Raw genomic sequence first — 23,197 nt, 5'->3', positions numbered from 1 at the left:
CTTATACTTACTGGTTTAGGCTGGGGCGCAGTACTGACTGAAAAGAAAAGAAAATCAAGTAAGAATCCTGGTATTTGGCAGGCAACATAAGTTTATGCTGTAAAGGACACTGCTGTTATAAAGCAACTTTGGTAGAAGTACCATTTTTAAAAAAAATAATGCATATAAAAGTTGACAAACTTAAAATAAGCTTAAATAAATTAAATTCTTCTCCAGATAAAATCCAAGTCCCCATTTCTGGTTTTCCATTATTACTGCTGCAAAAATCTCATTCCCATGTATGTTTAAAATAGAAAATGACAGGCAACTACCTACCCCCTTACCCCCATCCAGGACTCCCATCTCTAATTCTTCCCCTTGGCACTGGTCTGTTTTAAAAGGAGCACAGCACCAAGAGCTAGAGTTATACAGCATGTTATGGATATTAGTTTAGCTTAGGTGGGAGGTAGAATCTTAAAAATTTTTTTGAAAGGGGTACCTGGGTGGCTTAGTTAAGTGTCTGACTTTGGCTCAGGTCATGATCTCACGGTTCATGGGTTCGAGCCCCACATCCAGCTCTGTGCTGACCGCTCGGAGCCTGGAGCCTGCTTCAGATTCTGTGTCTCCCTCTCTCTGCCCCTCCCCAGCTCACACTCTGTCTCTCTCTCAAAAATATTATTAAAAAAAAAAAAATTTTTTTTAAGAAGCCACACAAGGTAAAATTTCCCTCTTAACTATTCTTAAGTGTACAGTTCAATAGTATTAATTATATTCACATTGTTGTGCAATATTACTAGAACTTTTCCATTTTGGAAAAATGAAACTCTATGCCCATCAATTAACTTCTCATTTCCCCCTTCTTTAGTCTATCTTTTTAAAGAAAGCCTATGTTAACTGATAATTCAGCTTAAATTTCCTCAAAACTAAAAGTTCCTCAAATATAATAAAACTGCTAATATTAAAATCTATACCCCAAATGGCAAAAAAATCATCATAATCATAGTCATCATTTAATTAGCACATAATACTGTGTGGCACCCTACTAAATGCTTTCACATGGAACTAATCCTAAGAACTCCTGCCAAGAGGGAAAAGGAAGTCAAGAACTCGCTCAAGAACCCAAGCCAATGATGAAGCCCAGGACTCAAACCAGGTCTGTCCACTCCAATGCCTAAACTCAAGTTCTTGATAGCAAAGTTATCTTGCCCCTGCACAGATCACTGATCTATAAGCAAGCATGTATTGTCATGGTAAGAGGTAAACACATAAAAAATGGCCACTGAATCACAAGGGAAAACATTTTAAAACAAGAACATGAATTAGCTTTTAAAGTATACAAAATATCTGTACCTAAAAGACACAATCTCTAGACTTCTTTCTACAGGAGAGTGATACTGAGAATTAAAAAAGTCTTTTGAAGGCTGAGATTATTTCTTACACATAAATACTTACCATATATTATCGTTAAAGGAATGCGTGGTGCCTTACTTAACTACTGGTAATAGAACAAAACTAGGAACTTCTCTTAACTTCTAATGAGACCAAAGTCCTCAAAGAAAACATACCCGCAGATCCAGAGGGTGGAGGAGCTCCAGATCGCTGCCACTCTGTTGCTTCTGCAGCCAATCTTCGGATGTACTGCTCATTCACTGACAACAAGATGTTTTCTGGCTTAATGTCAGTGTGGATGATACGGCACTTGGTGTGTAAATAATCCAGACCCTGTAACACCTGGATGGGAATAGAGCAGTAGACTTGCAAACACAGAATACAAGTCTTTCTGGAGAAGGAAGAAATCACAATACAACATTTAAAAAAATAAAGATATAAAAACAATATGGTAGTTTTCAACAGAGAATAAAGCATTTTTAATAAGGCACAAAGAAACTTCCCCAGAAAGATTACTTGTAAACTATGAACAAAGGTCAGTGTTTATGTATAATAAAAAGTTTCAAGTGTTAAAAAGCTAATTCTATTTGGAGGTATTTAAAGAAGTACACAAAGACCAAGAATAAAAGTCAATATGCCCTTTGAGTGTTAAAATTTGGGTGATGAAAGAGATTTAGATATCTCTTAATTCACATTTCCTTGTTGATAAAGAACTGAGGTCTTTTGATTCCTAGTTTGGAGCTCTTTCCACAAAAACACATTATCCAAACAAATTATTTGCCCCTTGAAGTATTAATATTTGCCTGAGAGTGAACTTCTTTACTATATATTGAGAGTTATTTAAAATATTAGAAAATGCCCTTGAATGTTATATAAAGAGACAGTAATAATTTGACATAGCAATTTTCTATTAATACATAATCAATATTTGCAACCAGAACTTTCAAATTTTCAAAATCAGTCACTGAACACAGCTTGCCCTCTAATGACTATTATAGGAGATGAATCTGGGAGAAATGGGTTATTGCTAAAACATTTAAACACAGAATAAACACTAGGGACTGAATAAAACACTTAATTTTAGCAATTAAAAAAATCCTTAGTTTTTAAAATAAAAACTCTATTGGATATAGAAAACTCCTGACACTTTAAGAATATAAAACAATCACCACAGAGAAAATACTAAGATACATACTTGTTGAATAATTTTTTTGACACAAGGCAGTGGGAGCCCTTGATAATTGGACTTGATGATCCACTTGAGCAGATGATGCCCTAAAACTTCAAACACCATGCAGATATCTAGGAATTTGTTAAGGAAGGAAAAAGGAAGCACAAAAGAAGAAGCAAGATAAAATGTGTCCCATCCCAATGAAATTGTTACTGTATTGTTCTTTTAGTAAAAAAGTTATAGAATATGACTAAAAAAATATCTAGCTGTTAATATTCTGAATTCCAAAGATTGTTTAATGCTTTAGTTACTCAAAACATCCAAGAAATGGAAAACTCTGGGGGGGGGGTGGGGGGCTGGTTATCGATAAAACTATGCACATTAAAACACTGAGTAGTAAAAGTGAAACACACTAGGCTTAAGTTGTTGCCTTTTCCCTGATGTAAAAACTAATGTCCAGGGTAACAACTTTTACTCTCACAGCCTCAAAGCAAGGAAAAATAACTTCTGCTTTAACTGCAGGAGATAATGTACCAAAACTTAACCTAAAAAAATGTGAATGCCAACAGTTTTTAAAAGTAGGAAACTGACTTGTTTTATGCTCTGTAGTTCACAAAACTGATCTTGATTCTAGCGCCACCGTGTGTTCTCATTACGTACACACATCCCAATCATCACAGCAGGAATAATTCTTTGAGCCAGTAGTGTGCAGGGCACTGCTGGGACTTAGTTGCTACCTTGTACCTCTAGAAGTTTCTACATATGGGAAAGTTGAGCTATACGTATGTCATAATGACCTAGTGCCCAGACTCTTCCTTTAAATAAGATTCTTTACTGAAGGAAAACCTGGGCTCCTTAAAGAAATGGCCAAATCCTGTGTGAACCTGGAAACCTTGCTGTGACAACAGTAATGGAATACGTCAAGAGGAACATGTCTTGACCTCAAGAGGATGCCACCGGTCAAGCTGAAAACATTTTTTTTTTTTTTTAATTTTTTTTTTAACATTTATTTTTGAGACAGAGAGAGACAGAGCATGAACGGGGGAGGGTCAGAGAGAGGGAGACACGAATCCGAAACAGGCTCCAGGCTCTGAGCTGTCAGCACAGAGCCCGACGCGGGGCTCAAACTCACGGAGTGTGAGATCATGACCTGAGCCGAAGTCGGCCGCTTAACCGACTGAGCCACCCAGGCACCCCTGAAAACATTTTTAAAAATGCAGTTATGGGGGCACCTGGGTAGCTCGGTCCAGTAAGTATCCAACTTCAGCTCAGGTCACGATCTCAAGGTTCGTGGGTTTGAGCCTCGCATCAGGCTCTGCACTGACAGTGCAAAGCCTGCTTGGGATTCTCTCTGTCCCCCTCCCCTGCTCGTGCTCGTTCTCTCTCTTCCTCTTTCTCTCAAAATAAAGAAATAAGCTTTAAAATTATTATGGATAAAATAATGTATCTAAGGTTGGCCACAAAATTAGTAGGAGGTAGAGACAAAATAAGATTGGCGATGAGTTGGTAACTCCTAAAGTGGGTAATGGGTTTGTGGACATTCATTAAACTACTCTACTTTTGTATATACAAAATCCAAATCAGGATTTTTAAAAATGTAGACTGCTTTAAAAAAATCCAGAAAAACAGATTTTTAAATTATTCTCTTATGTTCCTAGTTTCAATCTTTTTATTTTATTATTTTAAGTAGGCTTTAGGCCCAGTGAAGAGCCCAACACAGGGCTTGAACTCACAACTCTGAGATGATCAAGACCTGAGCTGAGATCAAGGGTCAAAGGCTTAACCAACTGAGCCACCCCAGGCACCCCCTAGTTTCAATCTTTGATTTGTTGAGAGAAGTATTGCAATTTGACAATGGTATATGTATTTTTTGAGTGAGAGAGACAGAGAACAAACAAGCCAGGGAGAGGGATGGAGGGAGAGGGAAAGAGAGAAAGAAAAAGAGAGAGAGAGAGAGAGAGAGAGAGAGAGAGAGAGAGAGAGAGAGGGAGAATTCCAAGCAGGTTTGACACTCAGTGCAGAGCCCTATGTGGGGCTTAATCCCATGACCCCAGGATCATGACCTGATTAGAAATCAAGAGTTGGACACTCAACTGACTGAGCCACCCAGGCACCCATGACAATGTTTTTTTTGTTTTGTTTTGACATTTATTTAGATGACAGAGTGAGACACAGTGTGAGCAGGGGAGGGGCAGGGAGAGAAAGGGACACAGAATCTGAAGCAGACTTCCAGGCTCTGAGCAAGTGTTCAGCACAGAGCCAGATGTGGGGCTTGAACCCACGAACCATAAGATCAGCACCTGAGCCTAAGTCGGACGTTCAACCGACTGAGTCACCCAGGCAACCCGGACAATGGTATTTTAATTTGTAAGCAGTGATATAAAAAAGACCGAATATTTAAAAACTTAAGAAAGAAACAAACAAACAAAAAAACTGGAAAAAAGGATACATGAAAAAGTTTCTTGAGGAGATGGTGTAAAAAAAAAAAAAAAAAAAGAGGGCTGAAAACTAAGAAGAGTTAGATTTAAGTAAGAGGAGCTAGGGAAAGAAGGAAAATCCATACTAGAAAAAAGAAGTATCCTAAAGACATAGCAGGTCACATAGATGACCATAACTGATACTCATTGGGTAATGTCAATAGTATATACAGACTCGCTGACCCTCTTTAATCATTCCTCTCTCCTTACTACTCAGGGAAGTAGAATGATCCAAGTATCCCGAAGTCTACATGATTAACTTTCCAGTTCAGGGCCCTTATATTTCAGTATGAGAAAGGGCAGTGCTCTGGAGACGCTCAGATGCAAAGAAAAATACAGATACACAGCTCCATGCAGGCATGTCTGTGTGGTAAGCAGAGATGAGGGGCAGGAGAATAGCAACCCATTAACCCTTAACTCAGCATTCTGAATTTTATCCTTGTCAATCTCTAGTAGCAGCAAATAATGCAGTAGCCAAGACAGCTGGGAGACAAGTAGGAGGAAGGGCAGAGAGAAAACGGGCTAAGGACAAAGAGAAATAAATAAAACAGGGACTCAGTGCGTAAAAGTACAGAGAAACCATCTGGTAACATCCGGAAAGCATCTTGGAACTTGAAATTCAAATCCACTAAGATTTCAACAGTTAAAACAAAACGCATATACACACAGAGTAAACCGTCTACAAAGTGACTGCAATAGACACAAGACCCTGTTTTAAAATGGATGATTCTTGGAGCAGTCTCCTTCAGAGATCAGGGGTATGTGATTTGTACTTCTCAAAGGGACTAACTTACAACTGAATTCAGAATGACAGATAAAAATCTTTTCACATTATCACCTGTTCTCTTATTCTCTCTTCTTGCTTCTCTGTTCAAATCTCTTACCATAGTCCACATGATACAGAACCATATGCAGCCCACCTCCTTAATAAAGGCCATAACTGGCAATTAATAATGTGTGTTAACAGAAGCTAAATATGCAGAGGTATAGGAGAAATGAGAGGTATGAAATGTCTTTCCTTTTACATTTTTAAATAGTTTATGAACAGGTAGTTTTAGACTCTCCAATCCAAGTGAGATTCTACATCTTTTATTCTGAAAAATCTGACAGGTCCTCATAAGCATGGCTGTTGCAACGCCTCTTAATTAACTCGGTGTATGTCACTCTGATATGAACTTACGTAAGAGAAAAATCAGCTAAGGTTTCTTCCAACTCTAAAAATTCTAAGAATCCAGATAAAAACATTAAACAAGTCAGTTTTTTCATCATGACAGAATGTGATCACATACCTGTTTAGATTCTAAGCATAACCCATGCACAGCCTCTTCCCTGTTGAAGGCTGGGAGATAATAAAATGTGTTAAATTTTTCTTTACCCAGTGTTTATCATGAAAAATTACTTCCACTAAAATTTCTGTGCTAATTGATAAAAACTTATAGAACCTTTACTAATACAAGGCTATTTTTTAAAAAAGGTTTTCTTTTGGGGCGCCTGGGTGGTTGAGCTGGTTAAGCATCTGACTTCAGTCATATGTCACAGTTCTTGAGTTCGAGCCCCACGTCAGGCTCTGTGTTGACAGCTCAGAGCCTGGAGCCTGCTTCCGATTTCTGTGTCTCCCTCTCTTCTCTCTCTGTCCCTCTCCCATTTGCACTCTGTCTCGCTCTCTCTCAAAAATAAACAAACACTAAAAAAACCAAACAAGTTTTTGTTGGTTTAATTTGCCTGTAAAGGGGAAAAAGCCTAAAGCAATACTCTGAAAAATCATAACATGTAAAGATAAACATGATTCACATCTATGTTCAGAAGCTTACAATAAAACTAAGTAGTTTGCTTGTACTTTGCCTTGAGGAAAGAGACGAATGCTATTTATTAAATCTGGTTCCTTTCTTAGAGATAGGTTATTTCATGATTTATTTTCAAACAGGTTCTTAAAAGGATACGTGTTCCGTTAACTCCTGATATTTTAAAGTCATCTAGTAGCTGAACAACCATTTCTCTATTCGGATCATTAGGGTCTGAGTTACGAACCTGAAGTGAGAAAGACAGTATTTAGCAAAAGGAGAAGCATGGAAATAATCCAAATAGTTGGGGAGGGAATACCCGCAGCACATGTAACAATGGATTAATTACTCCCAAGAAAGGCCTCGTACAAATCTATGAGAAAAACATACTAAAATTTTAATAGCTCAAATAGACAAAGAAATAAACAGTTAACAAAAGGAAATACCACCAACATAGACTGTTGCTCTAATTCAACCATTTTTCTACTAAAAGTGTACCTCCCAAATTAATCACTGGTTATCAGGCCATGAGGAATTAAGGAGACTTTACAGGATGTAAACCAACCACAACATTCATCACACTGTTCATTCAGCTGACCTTCTCTGCCCCATAAAAAACCTTTCTCAATGAAGGAAGCAAACAGTACATTGATTTATTTTGGGGCACAAGCTCCTTATCTTGTCAGACTGGCACTTTGAAAATTACTCTCTTAGAGCTCTCCGGGTCTAACATGCTCATTTTACAAATGAAAACTCTAAGGCTCAGAAGAAATGAAGTGATGAGAGGGAGGATATACTAGACTAGGGCTGGTCTTAAAGCCCAGGTTTTTGGAGTTTAAGCTCCTTCTACTACAATGACAGCTTCCTAATTTCTTGCAAAACCCAGAAGTTTTTTAAATAAAATTTACTTACGTTTTCAGATATTAAGGGAATTAATAAAATGCTTATTTTATATTATATATAGTTTATAACATTTTAAAACAGATGTTATAAACTTATTCACACAACTTTTAACCATAGTAGGAAAGTAAAACATTTTTTGGTGCTGTCTGGCAAATAAAACATGCTCAATAAACATTTTTGTTTGTTTGAAAGTTTTTTTCAGTGTTTACATACAGAAAATTCCCATCACAGCGTATTCCACCACTTCCAGTACCACAGGCACAGAAGGTATACTTCATGTTCCTCTACCTCTTTAAGGATACTGGAACTTTATGTCTTAATTTAATATAACTTTATGATGCTTTGCAGTTCACACATATGATCTCATACTCACTGATTTCAGCAACCGGATTTCATCTAGTGCTGTTTCAGTATAATGTTCAGCACTTTTAACTACTTTCATTGCCACAAACTTCTTCCCCCTAAGAAGCAAACACAGGCAGTTAAGACGAATGCCCTATCCTTACTTTAGGAAGGTAAGATTCAGTCATAACTACGAGGCAATAAAAGTACAAATACGGATTCCATGTCTCCCTGTACTTAAACACAGGCTATTTCTATGGGATCACGTGTACCTGTTAATGGATGGCACTAACTGGCCAGATTTCATTTACAGGAGGAAGAAAATCCGTTTTTGGGTAATGTCAGTCACCATACATTTTCTCTAAGTTAAAGTCTACCTTCTCAATGTCTCCTTGAATCCAAGTAAAACCATGAAATGGGAATAAATAAGGGGGAAAACCCCATTAAACCAGAAGTATTTTACATATCTGCATGTCAAAACCTCAAAGGTTAAAACCTGTAACACTTTCCTATAAGAAGCCAAAAGAAATACTTGGGTGAAACCGAACTGATAAAAAAATAAATAAAGTGCACAGATCTCAAATACTGTCCCATCAAAGACAGACCATACACTTGTAGGTAAACCTCCAATGTTAATTACCTGTGATTTTTATATAGGAAAAATTTTGGACTGTACAGTCGAGCAAATCTCTTATCAAAACAAAATATAAGAAAATAATTTCACATAGGTTGGTCTAGGACATCATCTAAAAATTTAAATCCAGTAAAAGACAAACAAAACAAAACCCTATGAATTTACATACCATACTTTTATGGAGTTTTTGTAATGTTTGAGTTTCTGAGTTCCAAGTGCCTTATGGACACTAATTTTGCCCCTAACATGCTTCTTCACCAGAGGAAAAGACAAATTTGCCCAATAATATAAAGATTATCAACAACAAAATTCTGACCAAGAAATTGGTCTAGAGCTAGACTGAAGGCTGGATCATCTCTGGAAAATCAGACAAAAACACTTAGGCATCACTTAACTAATTCTTTTGCAGGACCACTACAACTTACTGAATATCCCATGATAACCACACTGTTGAAAAGTGTCCCCAGCCCAACTTTCGGATCACGTGATATCTCCCATTGAATAGATCTCCGATTTTCACAAGATGATAACCTCCTGGAAGAAACAACAGGGGGGAAACAGTCACTTAAGCAGTAAGAAGGAAAAGGTATCTCATAATCCATTTTCAACATCTATACACAGTTTATCAAATAAAAATGGTTTCTCTATGTAACAAATTGAGAAGAAAATTGTAAGTCTGACACACACAGCCACCTACTAAACTCATGTTACAGAAAAACATCTTCGCAAGTAAGACTAATGATTTAGAGTAAGCAAGTGATGCTTTGTTGAACAACCAATAGCTACTTAAAAAAATAAGTCACTGTCAAACAAAAACAAGGTTACATATCACAATATTCTTGGCCCTCAATAATCCAATAGATTTATCTAAATATATGAATGTTTAAAATAAAACATATTTATAGTTTCAGTCTCAGGATGTTCTTTTATGAAGGAGATTAATGAATTCCATCTATTTAGGAGCACCTGGGTGGCTCAGTTAAGTGTCTGACTCTTGATTTCAGTTCAGGTCATGATCTCATGACCTCAGTTCAGGAGTTCGAGCCCCATGTCTGGCTCTGCACTGACTTCTCTCTCTCTCTCTCTCTCTCTCTCTCTCTCTCTGTCTGCCCCTTCCTTGCTTGTGCATGCTCTCTCTCTCAAAATTAAAAAAAAAAAAAAAAAAAAAAAACAAACGCTTAAACTTAAAAAAAAAAAAAAAGAATTCCATTTAACATTAAAAGAAAGAAAGAAAGAGAAAGAGAAAGAAAAAGAAAAGAAAGAAAGAAAGAAAGAAAGAAAGAAAGAAAGAAAGAAAGGGAAAATAGAGAGTTTGCTCCCTTAAACAAAATAAAAACCAGGAAGGCCTGAAAAGGCTGCCAACAGTGGCAGGAATCAAGGTATTTTACATGTATCTTTGCTTGCTGAGAATAACACAAACTATGTTCTCCTAGATGGTAAGATACATTCTGTTGTAACTTGCCACCCAGAATCGTAGAAAGTCTCATAAAGAAACAAAAAAGCTTTATGACACAGTTTAAGTATCTATAATTCCAGTTTAACTTACCTTAGCAAGCATTACTATGAGAAAAAAGTAATGAAAAGGTTTTTTGAAAAGCCTGTATACCAAATCTCATCATTGGTTATTTCTGGGTGATACAGCATCACAGACAGTTTTTATTTTCTTTTTAATATATTTCGGAAATTTTCTAAGGTAAATATGCACTATCATTTTGAAGGAGAAAGAAGGGTAAAAACAGATTTAACATAAAATCAAGTTTTAATAAATTAAATTGAACTGAGAGGAAATATTATTTCTTATACTTAGAGAAAAGGATGCGATAAGCAGAAAGCATCAAAACAGCTTACACTGACAGACCCAACATTCAAGTGAGAAATTACATATACTCATGAGTATGTCTTACTTGGTGTGTTCTTATCAAAGGCCTTACCTTTACAATAATCATTGGGATCTTCCTGCTCATCATCATCAGATCCCAGAATCTCCTCTTCCTGCTCTGGTAGATCACTTTCCGAGTGGGGAGCAGAGCCTCGGTGCTGAGTTTCAGATCTAAGACACACAAACATGTTCATTCCACACGGACAGAATAAAATAGACATTAAGAAAATGGCATTATCAAAATGTCTCCCCACTTAACAGATAATATAAACAGAACACTATCTAGTGGTGGCCTACGAAAATATTAACTATCACTTTACCTTATGTTAGGAAAATAATACTTTTTATATAAAAAGTCAGTACATGATTAAATAAAATCTGGGAAACACAAGTACAAAGGGAAAAAATTACCTGAGACTCAATATCCAAAGAAAATTGCCAATAAAATTACATTTTCTTTCAATATTTTCCTGTATTTTTATGAAAATATGTATCTATAATCACACACTATACAAATTTGTATCCTGCTTTTCCTATTATAAACTTTTCTCTTTATTCCTATGCAATCTCTTAAATCCACATATTTCCCTTAGACATATCACCACTTACTTTGGCACGTTCTGCTCACTCAGCTGGACATTTAACCTTGTTTCTAATTTTTTACCACTAAAAATAAAGCCAATGAGTAATTTTTGGATAATCTTTATTCTGCATTTAGAATTATTTCCCTAAAGTTAAACTACCAGGTAAGGATAAAAACATTCTCCCTATTTATAAAAATAACATAATATTGAAAAATTGGAAAATAATTACTTTGTTTTAAAACACTGCTACTCTGAACAAATTAAGATTTTAAACTACTTCTTTCCAGTCTGTGGCCATAACTGGCTTTTAGGATTATTATTTAAGACTTTTCTAAAGGGGTTGTAACTGAATTATATCTCCTCACATATATGGGCTTCTGGTACTTAAGTATTACCAGGTTTGGAAAACTTAGCTTCTTTGATAGGTAAAAATGGTCTCTCATTAAAAATTTAAAAAATTTTACTAATTCCTTCCTCTACATGCCAATCAATTAGTTATATCAAAATTTCTGTGCACTGAAAGGTTCGGAGGCAAAAAGACTTAGATTTACACTCAGGCTGACACTTATTAGCTACCTGCTAATAATAATAAATAATAAATAAATAATAAAGCTTTAAACAAAATAAGTAAGGTACAAAACATTCCTTCCAGTAGCTGCAGGAAAAGGAATTTTAACCCCCATTTTCAATATTTTATTTACCTTTTTATCAATCTGTTTCATCAGATTCTCTTTTCAAAACAACAAAAAAAAAATTTATGTTTTTATTAAAAAGTTTTTTTTAATTTTAATTTTTTTTCAATATATGAAATTTATTATCAAATTGGTTTCCATACAACACCCAGCGCTCATCCCAAAAGGTGTCCTCCTCGATACCCATCACCCACCCCCTCCTCCCTCCCACCCCCCCATCAACCCTCAGTTTGTTCTCAGTTTTTAAGAGTCTCTTGTGCTTTGGCTCTCTTCCACTCTAACCTCTTTTTTTTTTTTTTTCCTTCCCCTCCTCCATGGGTTCCTGTTAAGTTTCTCAGGATCCACATAAGAGTGAAAACATATGGTATCTGTATGGCTTATTTCACTTAGCATCACACTCTCCAGTTCCATCCACGTGGCTACAAAGGGCCATATTTCATTCTTTCTCATTGCCACGTAGTAAAAAAGTTTCTTAATGTTTATTATTTATTTTTAAGAGACAGAGAATGAGCAGGGGAGGGGCAGAGAGCAAGGGAGACACAGAACCCAAAGCAGGCTCCAAGCTCTGAGCTGTCAGAGCCTGACACAGGGCTAGAACTCATGAACCATGAGATCATGACCCGAGCTGAAGTCAGATGCTTAACCGACTGAGCCACCCAGGTGCCCCAACAACAAAAAAATTTTAATAGCAAAACCAGTTATATGGGCTATTGAGACAGAAGACATACCTTGGCAAGCAACACTTAATGATTCAGATTAGATTTTTGGTGACCTTTCCAACCTGCCTCACTTCTTGACACTTTTGGTCTTCCAGGAACACAGAGCAGCTATAAAACTACATGATTCAATGTGTTCATTTTTAGTGAAAACGTGTCTTTGGAAAACTTAATTAAGAACTACCCGGCCCAACTTCCTAGATAGAAATAATGAGTCTGAATGAATATTCCTAAAATTCAGATCAAAATGAATTTCTACAACAGATCTCTAATTTCAAACTTGTTGCCTTTTACAATTAAAATTACAATTTGACTGGGGTGCCTGGTTGGCTCAGTCAGATAAGTAAGTGTCTGATTCCTGATCTCAAGGTCATGAGTTCAAGCCTTGCAGTGGGCTCCACACTGGAAGTGGAGCCTACTTAAAAACAAAAACAAAAAGCAAAAAACAAACGAACAAAAATTACTATAGGATTTTAAGAAGAACGAAAATTGTGAAAAATTTGAGAAGTACTGAGGTATAAGTGAAAACCAGACATAAAAATGCTGGAATATTAGAATTCTACAAATATCATGGGATTCGTTATGTTAAAAATTGTTTTTTAAAGATTTGAATATTCTCGGAAGCAAATACATTTGTGAACAGAAGTTTTTAGTTATAAAACTGGACATTAAATAGCATTCCCAGTTAAAGGATTTATGATTGAATTACAGACTGCAAGTCACAATGAGAAATGCAAGACTCTACCCTGAGACATGCGTTGACACAGAAGAAACCCTCTTCTTATTCTAAAACAATACAGAAAGAGATCACCTAAGAAAAAAATCCTACTTTAACTTTTAAATAGCATTTTAAAAATATGCTAAATTTATATATAAGCATTAATTTCAAATAGAGAACGTCTTAATGTTCAGTCATCTCTCTGAGGCAGATGTCCTGTTCCTTCAGTCCCAGAGTCTTCCTCTGTCTTGATTTACGTCTTCATTTCCATAGTGCATATTACTGGTAATTTCTGAAGAATGAGTGCATGGGAGGTAAATTTATTAAGATCTCTCCTATTATTTTATCCTCACTCTTGACTGCCAGTCTGAGTAAAAAATAAATGCTCCGTTGCCTTCTAGCTTTCAGTGGTGCTGACAAATCCAATCAATGCCTTCCCATTTCTGAGTCTCCTAACAGGGATTGTTTTTTCTCCCTGGAAGGAAGAAATCTTATTTTTAAAGAATTTTCTATTTTTTTAAATTTTATTTTTTAAACGTTTTTAATTTTATTTTTTTGAAAGACACAGACAGAATGCAAGCAGGGGAAGGGCAGACAGAGAGGGAGACACAGAATTCAAAGCAGGCTCTAGGCTCTGAGCTGTCAGCATAGAGCCCGATGTGGGGCTCGAACCCATGGATGAGAGATCATGACCTGAGCCAAAGTCAGATGCTCAACCAACTGAGCCATCCGGGCACCCCAAGACTTTGCTCTTTAATTCCCATATTCTGAAATTTCCTGAATGGCTTTTTGAAAATCTAACTTGCTAAGTACTTTCTGTATCAGTACTTACAAAGTAGAGATTCATTTAGTTCTGAGAAAGTTTCCTATATTTCAATGTGAATTTAATCCTCTGTCTATTCTCTCTGGAACTCTTTTTTTTCCCCCCAGATGCGGGACCCTCTGGCTTACTACACTAATTTCCTTACATTTTCTATCTCTTTAGATCTTGTTGTTCTATTTTCAACACTTATCCTTCTAACTTGTGTTGTCTGTTACATTTCTACCATATTTTTAATTTCCTAAACTTTGGTCTTTTTTTGTTTTTTTTTTTATTAAAGTAAACTCTGTGGGGTTTGAACTCATGACCCTGAGATCAAGAATCATATGCTCTAGGGGCGCCTGGGTGGCTCAGTCGGTTAAGTGTCCAACTTCAGCTCAGGTCATGATCTCGCAGTTCGTGAGTCCGAGCCCCATGCTGAGATCTGTGCTGACAGCTCAGAGCCTGGAGCCTGCTTCAGATTCTGACTCCCTCTCTCTCTGCTCCTCCCCTGCTCATGCTCTCTTATCTCTCAAAAAAGAAATAAACGTTTAAAAAAAATTAAACAAACAAAAAAGAAGCTTAAGCTCTACCAGCTGAGCCAGCCAGGTGCCCCTTTTTTGCTCTTAATGTTCCTTTTTTACAGACTCCTGAACAGTTTCAATGATGCACTGTAATCTTTTACCTTAAGGATACTATTTATAGTTTTAAAGTTTCCTTCTGATCCTTGCATCATCTTGGCTTTCTCAAACTGCCGATGTTTTACTAATCCCATACTTTTTACATATGATGTCCCTCAAGGAATATCAAACAACTGAAAAAAGTCTCTGTCATAAAAAGACAAAAAACAAAAAAACAAAAAAAGAAATTTTGAGGAAACAGAGACAGTTACTAATAGATAATGAGGATGATGACATGATTAAAGAATTCAGAATCACTGTTAACTTTTATTGATGATGGGTGTTAAGAGAAAAAAAAATCGGAAGAAATGTTACAGAAAGAAATTTCAGCTTATTAATATTAGGAACTGAAACCCATTCTTCCTGGAACAAAAAAAAGGAGAGTTCTAAAATAATTTCAGTCTGTGCCTTTAAACTCTTTATACCTACACTTCATGTCTCAAATATTTGCTATTCATGTTCAGAAGAAAGAAATTATGTCAGCACTTTAAAGCATATAAAATTTAACCCAATACATTTACAAAATCTCGAATAAATTGAAACAGACAACGGATAAAATTTTAATAGCAGTATGATTTCAAAAGAGTCAAATAATTTGTAACCTGATCAAAAGAGCAATAATGTTAGAAATAAGAATATACTTGGCCAGAATACAGAATGAAGCCAAGGCAAAAATCTATGAAGAAGGCAGAAAGTACTGGAAAAGTGTGACAGTTGCCGAAACCAAGAGGCGGACGCTTAACTAACTGAGCCAACCAGGTGCCCCCTGCTGCCATTTCTAAGGATCCTTTCAATTCAGATTCCATTCCTGGTATAATTCTCATTCCTAACCATCCTTCACCCCAATCACTAATCACCCAAATATATAGTAAAAACAAAGTGCCAAACAAAAACTTACTGTCTTTGTGAGCAAATACTATATATTGATAATTGCCATGAAGAATATGCTAATTATGAGTTTTTACTTAAACATTTCAGGAACTTACATATTTACATGAATGAACTACGTGAACTTCCCATCCCCTGCCCTTTTTTTTTTTTTTTTTTTTTTTTTAACCAAGTCTATTAGTAACCCACTAAATTGGTTTATAACCTCCTAGCAGGTTGGCTTGAAAAAAACTGTCGTAGAATTATTTTTAATTTTTTTAGTGAGATAGAATTCACATGCCATAAATTCACCAATCTAAAGCATATAAATCAGTGGTTTTAGTATATTCACAGAGCTGTACAATCTCACCACAACTTAAATTTAGGACATTTTCATGACTCCCACAAAAAACACTAATCCCATTAGCAGTAACTCACCATTACACCTTTCCCTTAGACTCTGAAAGCCATTAATCTACTTTCTGTCTCTAAGAATTTGCCTATTTTGGACACTTCATGTAAGTGGAACCACTCAATGTGTGGTCTTCTCTGACTTCTTTCACATAGCATGTTTTCAAGGTTCATCCCATGTTGTAGGATGTAGCAGTCCTTCATTACTTCTTATGGATGAATAATATTCCATTATATGGATAAACACATTTCATTTATCCAGTCATCAGTTGATGGACATTTGGGTTGTTTCCATTTTTTGGCTATTATGAGTCATGCTGCTATCTTGATTTAAAGAGGAAATGAAATTTAAAATTTCAAAGTATTTAGAAATGAGTGCATTACATGTTAAAATCTGTGACACTCAGTTTCACCCAAGAGAAATATTTGTAACCTTGACTATACCAATTATAAAACAAAAGCTGTTACTAAATAAAGAGCTAAAAACAAAAACAGAAGGAATAAGAATTTTAAACTCCAAATCAAAAGTTAATTATTTGTAAAAGATGAATAAGATAAGGCTTTAGGAAAATAAATTAAAAAAAAAAATCCTGTAACGGTGTAACAGTAATGGAGATTAAAAAATTGAAAATCCATATCCTAAAAAAGGCAACAAAAGTCCAGACAGTTTTCAGGTCAAGTGCTACTACATTTTCAAAGAAGGGTTACTGGATAGCTTTCTTTTTATAAATGTTCCAGTACATCCTAAGAATTGCAAAAGGTCTCCACTTTGAGATCACTGGCTTAACCCTGACTTCCAAGGCTGAGAAGAAAGACACACACATGTATACAATGCACATACAAACAACCAATAGAAAACCATTGGTTTAGACTGTCTATTAGTCTGTCTTTTCAATGAGCTTTATGTAAAATTACCGAGTAACATTCACAAGCAAATTTTTATAAAAGGATAAGCCAAACAAAAATAAATCTATTACTGTCATTCATGACTAAATATATGTACAGAAGAAAAGAACACAAAAATTATGAAAATGTCAGACAAAACTCAAGATGCATTCGGGATCGAAATCCTTGATAAACTAGGAAAAAACTTAACTTAAAGATATCTACTAGAAACCCATAGAAATATTACATACATAGTTCTACAAATCAGAAGATCTTCATTACAGTAAAACAGTTTTATGGTACTTTTCAAAGTTGTACTGACAGTCTTAGATGATAATTTAAGGCAAGAAAAAGAACCAGATTTGTCACCATTACAAAGTGGCTAATTTTATCCAGAAATTTTGAGAAAAACAACCAATTATAAAAGTATTTCTACAGACTAGCAATAACCAATAAAAAACATAATTGATAAAATACAATGAATTTACAGTAATAATACAAAATTGAAAAATATGTGATGCTTTAACAAACAAAAAGAAAAGCTATTCCTAGATAGGAAAAATCAAAACTGTAAACGTGTCTATTTTCCAGAAAGTAATCTATATACATTCAAAATCATCTCAATCAAAATCAACAGGATATTTTGTAGAACCTGTCCAGTAAAATCTAAGAAAAGAAAATTAGCTAAAATAGCCAAGATTTTTTTAAAAAGAGAAATAATTGGGAACTTGGCCTCTAAGGAGTAAGATATAATAAACAACTATAGTAATTAAAATCCTGTAACACTGATACTGGATTAGAATGAAATCAAGTATTGGATTAATGGAGCATTTCAAAACAATGGGAAAAACACTGACTGTTTATGATAATCACTGGGAAAATCAGCTATGTGGGGGAAAGGGTCCTTCCAAGGAGGCAGGTAGATCAATGAGACGGGATGTGATAAAATGTGAAGAAATGGGCCTTAAGCCAAGAACTGCATGCAGGTGGCCTGTAGAAGTTGTGAAAGACAAAAAATGGACTCTTCCCTAGAGACCCCAGAGGAATACTGATCTGCTGACCCATTTTAGACTTCTAACCTCCAGAAATGTAAGATGGTAACTTTGTGTTGTTTTAAGCTACTAACTTTATGGTAATTTGTTACAGCGGCAATAGGAAACTAATACAGCCACGTAGCATTACTAATATGTCAATTCAAGAAAGATTGAAATGGTCCATGAACATATACAAGTATCTCAAAATCAACAGCAACAGGGAAACAAATTAAAACAAAAATCTTTTGGGGCACCTGGGTTGCTCAGCCATTTAAGCATCTGACTTTGGCTCAGGTTATGATCTCATGGTTTGTGAGTTCAAGCCCCACGTTGGGTTCTGTGCTGACAGCTCACAGCCTGGAACCTGCTTCAGATTCTGTGTCTCCCTCTCTCTCTGGCCCCCTAACTCTCTCTCTCTCTCTCTCTCAAAAATAAATAATGAAAACGTTTTTTAAAAGTTAAGAAAAACCACAATGGTCTAAAAAAGACCATTTTTGCCACTGACTTGGCAGAAATTAAAAAGGATTAATTTCACATGTTGACAAGGATTTGGAGGGCATAGATGGGCATTCTTTTATGCTGTTAATGGGACTAATGTGTGAGTCTTTTTGAAAGGTAATTTGGCAGTTTAAAGTTTAAAAAATACATATCCTTTGACTTGGTAATAGTCCACTTCTGGGAGGCAATAATAATGGAATGGTTAAGAGCCCAAGTTCTGGAGGGTGACTGCTTGAATAATGAATCTGTCCTACCTTCTATAAGATGTGTGACTGAAGTCACTTAAGATCCCAAGTTTCACAAATGACCCATCTACAAAATGCCTAGTAAGTAGGTAGTGCTTGTTATTAGCTGTTATTAATGCATGTACTTTAGAAAGTACATATACATGTTTAAAACAACCATGTCGGTGAGGACTCAGAGAAATTGGAACCCTTGTGCATTGTTGATGAGAACGTAAAAATGGTGCAGATGCTATGGAAAACAGTACGGTGAGTACTCAAAAAATAAAAAATATAATTGCCATAGAATCCAGCAATTCTACTTCTGGGTATACACCTAAAAGAACTGAAAGCAAGGACTCAAATATTAAATAAGCACAGAGTTTCAGTTCTAGAAGATGAAAGAAGATGGGGATAGATGGTGGTGATGATTGCACAACAATGTGAATGTATGTAATATCACTAAACTACACTTAAAAATGGTTAAGATGTTTGTTATGTGTACCTTATCACAAGCTGAAAAAAAAAACAAAACATCAACCTAGAAAAACTCACAATCCAACCCCAAACACCATGACAGAATTTGTAACAGTGCTTTGGCATGATGCTGTGATGTCACACAATATATAGATCCCTAGATCTTTTAATTAAGCAGGAAATAAAAATACTAAATTAAAAAAAGGAAAGCCATCACTTTATTGTTAGTGTGACATAAATGAATACAATTTGTAATCAATAGTAGCAGTAATTTAAGTAATTTATGGCACCTCCATAAAAAGCAAAGGTACTACAATGGAAAGCTCTCTAAGACACACCATTAAAATGAAAAAGACAAATGCTTGCTTTGGCAGTGCACATACTAAAATGAAAAAGATGAGTAGCTCAATGATACATAGAGTGTGATCCATTTCACATATTTTAAAAATGTATGTAGGTACATATACTACTATACAAACATACTGAGGGGCTTTCAAGAATACAATTGTTCACAGCGTTCCCCTGGAGGAAAGAATGAAGGAATAAGGAAGGATGTAGGGAAATATAAAGGGAGTTTTCACATTTTGTCTTGTATAATACAATTCTGAATTGTTAGGATCTTTTCCAATGAGAATTACTCATGAAATAGTCACACACTTAAAAAATAGATAAAATTAAAAACAGATAAAACTCACTGTTAAATTGGTAAGAGTGCAGGGACAGGACTGCTACTGTCTGTTTTTTGCTTTTGTTTTTTTTTTAAGTTTACTTATTTTGAGAGAGTGTACACATGAGCAGGGGAGGGACAGAGAAAGAGAGAGGGAGAGAGAGAGAATCCCAAGCAGGCTCGATACTGTCAGTGTGGAGACCAATGTAGGGCTCCAACACATAAACCATGAGATCATGATCTGAGCCGAAATCAAGAGTCAGATGCTTAACTGAGCCACCCAGGTGCCCCTGGATTGCTACTTTCACACTCAGCTTCATTTTCTGTCCAGCATAATTTCTGAAAGGAAATGACCCTCTACAACTTGCCAAGGCCGCCAATCACATGGCTCTATCCACCCTATCTCCCTAGACAGGTGCACACATGATCTAAGCAAGATCTAGAATCCTTTTTAGAGGGAAATGACAGATGCAGAGCTCTATTTCTGAAATCTTAAGCAATAAGGACCAAGGAGTTGAGTTGTCAGAGATGATTACTGCCACCAAGTAGGGAGATAATGTCTGAGAATGAAGTCAAAATAAAAATAAAGCTAAGACATTTATTGGCTAGGGGTGGAAAAAAATAGGTACCGAATGTATCTCCAGTGTCCAGAGGCAGTTCCCTACCTATTAATCCCTCTGGATATAGCCTGAGTTTGAACTGGGTACTTATAAAAAGAAGCATTCTAAATAAGACACATACATAAACACAATGAAGCAATAATCGCAACAATTTTAAACTATTCCACTTCTAAATATTTATCCTATAAATTAAAATAAATACACACATGAACACAGACTTTATAATAATGTCAACTTCTTAGTTTTGATACAGTTACATAAAAAGCAACTACTGGGGGAAACTGGATGAAGGGTAACTGAGATCTTCCTATACTATCTCTGCAACTTCCTGTGAATCTGCAATTATTTTAAAATTTAAAAAGCTTTAAAAATTTGTGGAAAAAATCAAGATACACACAAAGATTTGGACATAATGTTTATCATAGTATTTATTACAGCAAAAAATTAGAAACAAAAACTTTAAGATGATGGATTACACAACATTTATATTATCTTCCTGCTCCAAGCCAATAAAACTAAAACAAAGGAGTACATTAATAAATCTAAAACAATGTGGAAACAGAGAGAGAGCCAACATCCTAACAACCTAGAAAACCAAAGGTGGGGTGAGTCACAGTGGTGGAGGGAGACAGCCAACCTATCATTAAACTATGGATACAGAGATATGATGGAAAGCGGGTATAAGAAGAGGGATGGTAAAAAGAGTTTTACAAACTGAAAGTTTGTAAAATAGCATTGATACCCTAACACAGCACAGTAGGCAGCCTGGAATTTATCCTGTAGGGCTATGATCCCTAAAGAAAATGAACACAAACAGAATAACAAAGGCTGTCAGTGTGGATACTGGTACTCCAGAATAAAGTTCTCCAGATTCTGGTGCCCGGCATCATGGTGGTGTTCTGCCTATTCACCTGTAAGAAAAATCCTTGGTAAGGACACAGGGCTTTCAATTAGTTCTCTAATTGTTCATCTCATAAATATGAAAAGCTGACCAAGTATAAGTAAACATTTGAGGAAAACCTCCAACCCCCAAAGATAGAGACCAAGATAAACAACTAGAAAACTGATCCTAGAGGAGAGAAATGCATTCAGGAAGAACACGATTTTTAAAACTACAGTTGACCCTTGAACAACATGGGTATGAATTATGTGGGACTATTTATATGCAATTTTTTTTGACAAATACAGTACAGTCCTGCAAACGTATTTTATGATTTTCTTAGTAACATTTTCCTTTCTCTAGCATACGTTATTGGAAGAATATAGTATCTAATATACAACATAAAAAACAACGTGTTAATCAACTACGTTATGGGCAAGATGAGGATTCTGGTCAATAGTATGCTTTTAGCAGTTGAATTTTTGGGGATTCGAAACATACATGGACTTAAAAAAAATTTTTTTTAAACATTTTTATTTATGACTGATAGAGAGAGGCAGAGCATGAGCATGGGAGGGGCAGAGAGAGGGGGAGACACAGAATCCGAAGCAGGGTCCAGGCTCTGAGTTGTCAGCACAGAGCCCGATGCAGGGCTCGAACTCATGATCTGAGCCGAAGTCAGATCATACATGGACTTTTGACTGTGTTGGGGGTCAGCGTCCCTAACCCCTGTGTTGTTCAAAGGTCAACTATAATTATGTGAACAAAGAGATCTTAAATGGTATTGGCTTCCAAACGGAGTAAGATTCACTAAAGGAAAAGTAATGAGTGAAAAAGAAGCTTCAGAAAATAGTCTTCTAAATGTAGGAGAAAAAAAATTACCCATGGAGATGATAAATGCACCAAAAAGAGGTAAGAGGCAAAGGCAATCAATTCAGAAGGTCCAACATCTGAATAATGGGAGTTGCAGAACAAGAGATTTGGAGGGGAGGATATAATTAAAGAAATACAAGAAATGTGTGGGGATTAAATGGAATCTCCATTTAAATCAGAAGAGCCCTCCTGGTGCTAACCTGGATTACTTTTACCTACAAAGAGATAAATTACTAAGGAAATTTCAGAATCCAGTGTTATGATCCTAAAGGCTTCTAGGGGGGAAAAAGGTTTAAAAGGGCAATAATCACACTGGCATTAAATGTCTCATTTAGAAACCCAGGATAAAAAAGGACCGTGAGGCAATGACTTCCAAATCCTGAGTAAAATCTTTCTTTTCTTAGCCATTCTAACTCTGAATTGCATTGGAGGGCAGAGTCTTTTAAACATGGAGGGATTTTCCTTCCCTTTCCCTTCCTTTCTTAGTAGGCTCCATACTGGGCAAGCCCCAATGTGGGGCCTGACCTCATGATCCTGAGATCAAGAGTTGGCCGCTTAACCAACTGAGTCACCCAGGCGCATCTATAATTCATCTTTTCTGAAGAAGTTACTTGAGGACAGAAAACAAAAGGTAAAACTGAGATAGAAAACATAAGATCCAGGTAAACAGTGAGTCCAAAAGAGAGGACAGGAAAAAAAGGTTCCAAGAGAAGAACTGTAAAGAAAACTATGGGGATTCAGAAGTGCACTTGTGATGAGTACGAGGTCGTGTATGGAAGTGCTAAGTCACTATATTGCACACCTGAAATGAATATAGCACCATATATGTTAACTATACTGGAATTAAAAAAAAAAAACAAAACCTGAAATGCATTTAATCTGAAATTAATCCAGAGCCAGAGACCAGAGGTCTCTAAGAGAGATCTCAGGGAAAACACATAGACAAGAAAGTATACCTGAAACACTGGAGGTACATGATAAAAGGAGACGACACAAAGCAGAAAAATAGAATTCCAGAAA

At 35.9% G+C, this 23,197-nt stretch overlaps 1 protein-coding gene across 1 annotated transcript in view; it reads right to left on the bottom strand.

Annotated features, from left to right (window-relative positions):
- SRPK1 (SRSF protein kinase 1) overlaps positions 1-23,197 on the bottom strand; it is an 81,280-nt gene that overhangs the window by 24,005 nt on the left and 34,078 nt on the right. Inside the window, 7 exon segments of the mRNA XM_053905091.1 lie at positions 12-37; positions 1,545-1,710; positions 2,564-2,670; positions 6,957-7,044; positions 8,074-8,161; positions 9,102-9,210; positions 10,608-10,726. Coding sequence (XP_053761066.1) covers positions 12-37; positions 1,545-1,710; positions 2,564-2,670; positions 6,957-7,044; positions 8,074-8,161; positions 9,102-9,210; positions 10,608-10,726 — 703 coding nt within the window.

The sequence above is a fragment of the Panthera pardus genome, unplaced genomic scaffold (genome assembly GCF_024362965.1).
Source record: "Panthera pardus isolate Hobbes unplaced genomic scaffold, ASM2436296v1 HiC_scaffold_17, whole genome shotgun sequence".
NCBI classification, from domain to species: Eukaryota; Metazoa; Chordata; class Mammalia; order Carnivora; family Felidae; genus Panthera; species Panthera pardus.
This window is presented reverse-complemented; position numbering and strand designations above follow the sequence as displayed.